This window comes from Limulus polyphemus, unplaced genomic scaffold (assembly GCF_000517525.1).
Source record: "Limulus polyphemus unplaced genomic scaffold, Limulus_polyphemus-2.1.2 Scaffold3240, whole genome shotgun sequence".
Classification (NCBI taxonomy): Eukaryota; Metazoa; Arthropoda; class Merostomata; order Xiphosura; family Limulidae; genus Limulus; species Limulus polyphemus.
The window spans coordinates 76,893-80,614 of NW_013668850.1; the positions used below are offsets into that span (position 1 = coordinate 76,893).

Here is a 3,722-nt window from a genome sequence, read left to right on the forward strand (position 1 = left end):
TAACTTAGAAAGATTGACTAGCTTTTAGTTTCAATCTTATATATACATTTAGCTAAAGCCTAAACATGATAAAACATTAGTGGAATAAGTATAGAGTATTCATGAAATCAAGTATACAAATTTCAGCAAGTACTCATTTTTAAAACCTTTGTTAAAGTGCTTAACTCATATCTTTAGGATGGTTGACCTCTATATTTTTAACCGTTGATATAAACAAGTAACATCTTCTTTTCACATAAATATCTATGAAAACTAATCTTATTTCACATCTGCATATAAGACTGGTTTTGGAACATGAGTATATAACTTCATGAAATGTGTAAATTTTAGGTTCAGAGACAAAACAAAATGAAGTTTAATAAATAATTTATCTGTAGAAAAGAGGAAAAATTATCAGACAATATTAAACATATCTGTAAGTAGCAAGTTACTGAAATATTAAAGTTTAATAAATGTAACATTTAAACCTATGAAAAAAAGTGGTAAAGACAAGTGTAATTTTGGTTTATGACAGGGATAGAGGACTTATATTATATGCTCTGCAAGGATTATAGTGTATCCTAATATACACACATACACATACTTACATATATATATATATACCCACTGTATTAAAACTTAAATAGCTTTGTTTCTATTTCTTAAAATGTACTTGAACTATGAACTAGAACTTCCAGTGATTAACAGGTGTTATCTTTTGTTTCAGTACACACAGCACAAGCATTTTAATACTAGTATAAATGTAATACGGTGAGTTATATACAAGAAAAGTGTAAAAAATATAATATTTCTATGTTATAACTGTTATAACAGTTGGAGATGCAATGCAGAACACTTGTACTAAAAGGTAAGAGTTGTGATGAAACAAGAGATTGTTATATATAGATTTATTAGCTACCTTTCGTGAGTTTCGTGTATTTTACTAAACGTCTTTACTTGGCAGTTATTTAACTTATTTTTGCATGGTATTATGTATTTAATCAAATTTTAAAATATCCATCATCTCATTTCTAAAATTGTTATGTATTTTTAACCCATTGACTGTGGCTGCTCTAAATGCATGATGAATTTTTGCAAGCCATACACTGTATATGGCACACTCGCATTTAATTGCCGGAGACAGACTTACCCTATATGGTGAATCAGCAGTCAGTGGGTTAATTTATATCACTGTAACCAAATGAGCTAAACTTGTAAAAATAATTGATTGGTGTTCATTACTTTTGTATTAGATCCTTCAGCAATTATAGCATCTGCTAGTTCATTTTATGTTGCCATTGGGTGTGCTTGTGCACTAATTTTGGTTATAACAAGTGCTGCAACTACATGTTACATAAGAGCTCGGAAGTCTTGCCAGAATGAGATAATAAAGTGAGTAATTATTCCTCATCAACTTAATATAAAAAGAATTAAATGCAAGGTTGAATTTTCAGTTGCAGAATTTCATTATATATATATATATTATATAATATTATTCAGTTATTATTAAACATATATATATATATAATATTTTCCTTAAAACATCACTGCATACAATAGATATACCAAAATGACAAATTACTTCTTGCTTATGTTGTAGATAATCACGATAGATAAATATACACACCACAAACATAGATAAGCTTATCTTAAATATCAGTGTTAATTTTTTGTTATTAGAATTTTTTTGTGCTTTCTCTTCTTTCTCTCCCACATTTCTTAGCTACAGAGGTAAATCAGAAGATCTTGCTTCACAAGGGCAGACTTTCCTACGAGTTGACACACCTAATAATGCCAGCATCACAGGGAGTAAGAACATGTCAATTAATATATCTATTTGGATATTTATAAATGATGAGCTTCTATATGATTTTACTTCTATGAAAGTTGTTTAACAACTTCATCTCTCGGCAAGTTTTTTTTCTGTGACAAGTTAGCTGTTATTAGAATTTGCCATCTGAATTATATACAGAAAATAATTATAACTCGTAGAACAGTGTACACTACATTAAATCTTATTAATTCCTTCACTACAAACATTTAAAGATTTGAATGTAGGTTATTGCTATTTGTGAAAATAAATTAGTAACTATAGTATGCTAGATGTTCTAACTGTATTATATCTTTCAATTATAATTATTCATGGTAAAACATTTCTATTTGGCTAACAGGTATTAAAGATGAGTGGTTAATAAGTGGGTCTTAGCTTTTTAGCTGTGACAGGTAAATATATATATGTATATGAAATGAAACAGAAAAACTTTATGAACTCTGTTAAGTAAGTAGTTACATGTTACAACAGGACAGTTAAAATTATTTTTCAACCGTATCAAAACTTTCATTGGTTAATTTTAAAGATATCAGCTGTATATTTAGAGACTATTGGCTAACCATGAATAAACAAATAGTGTATGCAGTATAATGCGGTTTTACACCAGCAGAATAGAATATTGAACTGCTGATCTTTTTCAATGTATGGCTACATATTTTAAATAATTTTCTAAAGTATTGTTACGTCTCCGTTCGTTAGTTGATTTTCCGTAACTTCTTTCCCAAGAAACTTTAGCGACAGAAGTCCTTTCTTAATAAAACTGGTTTATTCTTTCTGAATATAACTTTACGATACACTTGATTTCAACATTCGCGCTATAACAAACGCCATAACGAACTTCAACAATACTCTCTGACTGCAGATCAATTACTCACTACCTACACACATTCTACACTGTTCTCGTCACGTTGTGAGCGTCTTATATATATACCAGACTAACATATATCTAGTAAATGCTAGGGCATTCACGAAGGTTTGAGAGAACGAGTGGCGTGACACTAGTCACGTGACCTCGCTGACGCAACACTGCCCCCTCCTTAGTATTGTTCGGGACGAACAATAGCCACTTACAATAAACCAATAACAATTAACAATAACTTAATTAAATGTACAGAATTACAATCACAAAATTACAATTCAACAAAGTCTCTTAGTTTTATGGGACGTATCTTCTTCCGTACTGGTCTCCGTCTTGTTGGCTTCTGCTTCACGTGGGGTTCATCTGCTTCATCAGGAAATGTCCTATCATCGGTAACAGTCACATCAGTGGTTAGTAACTTCATCAAGAGCTTCACCATTTCCCTTCTCAAAACTGAGTAGTTTCTTCTTCGACAGTGGCTTCTTCAGGTGGTACGTCTTCAGCAGCGTCATTTGTTGTGTTGTCCAATTCGTCCCAACTGAAATGTCTTGGACTGTGATAACGCCAAAGCCTGTTGGCATGCACCACTTTTGGCTTACCTCGCCGACCAAATTTTATACGGAAAGTCCCGTCTGAGAGACAATCCACTATGTCATATGGGCCTTCCCATGGAGAAGACAACTTAGGAGACTTCCCTTTGGTCTTCCTGGAATTATACAACCATACCTTGTCTCCAGGTACAAAGCTGACTTCATTAGATCTCTTATCATTAGTTAACTTCATCGAATCAGCAGATGTTTTCAAGTTTGAATGCACTTGATGGTGAATATCATCCATCCTTTCCGATAACACTTTCACAAATTCTGACACATTCTCAGGCAACTCTTCATAAGGCGAGCATCCCTTATGCTTGGGTCCCCTTTTTGCACAACATGTACTGCATGTCCTGCACCATTCTTCCACATCTTGCCTCATACCTATCCAGTAAAATCTTGGTCGTAGATGACTCAATGTCTTCCTAATTCCGATATGTCCTCCTGTTAAATCATCATG

General features: G+C 32.5%; 1 protein-coding gene across 1 annotated transcript in view; it reads left to right on the forward strand.

The window, feature by feature from the left end:
* The window catches only part of LOC106468970 (tyrosine-protein kinase RYK-like), a 74,881-nt gene that overhangs the window by 51,538 nt on the left and 19,621 nt on the right, over nt 1-3,722 (forward strand). The window contains exons 5-6 of the mRNA XM_022397366.1: nt 1,233-1,371; nt 1,703-1,788. Coding sequence (XP_022253074.1) covers nt 1,233-1,371; nt 1,703-1,788 — 225 coding nt within the window. The remainder of the gene's footprint in view (nt 1-1,232; nt 1,372-1,702; nt 1,789-3,722) is intronic.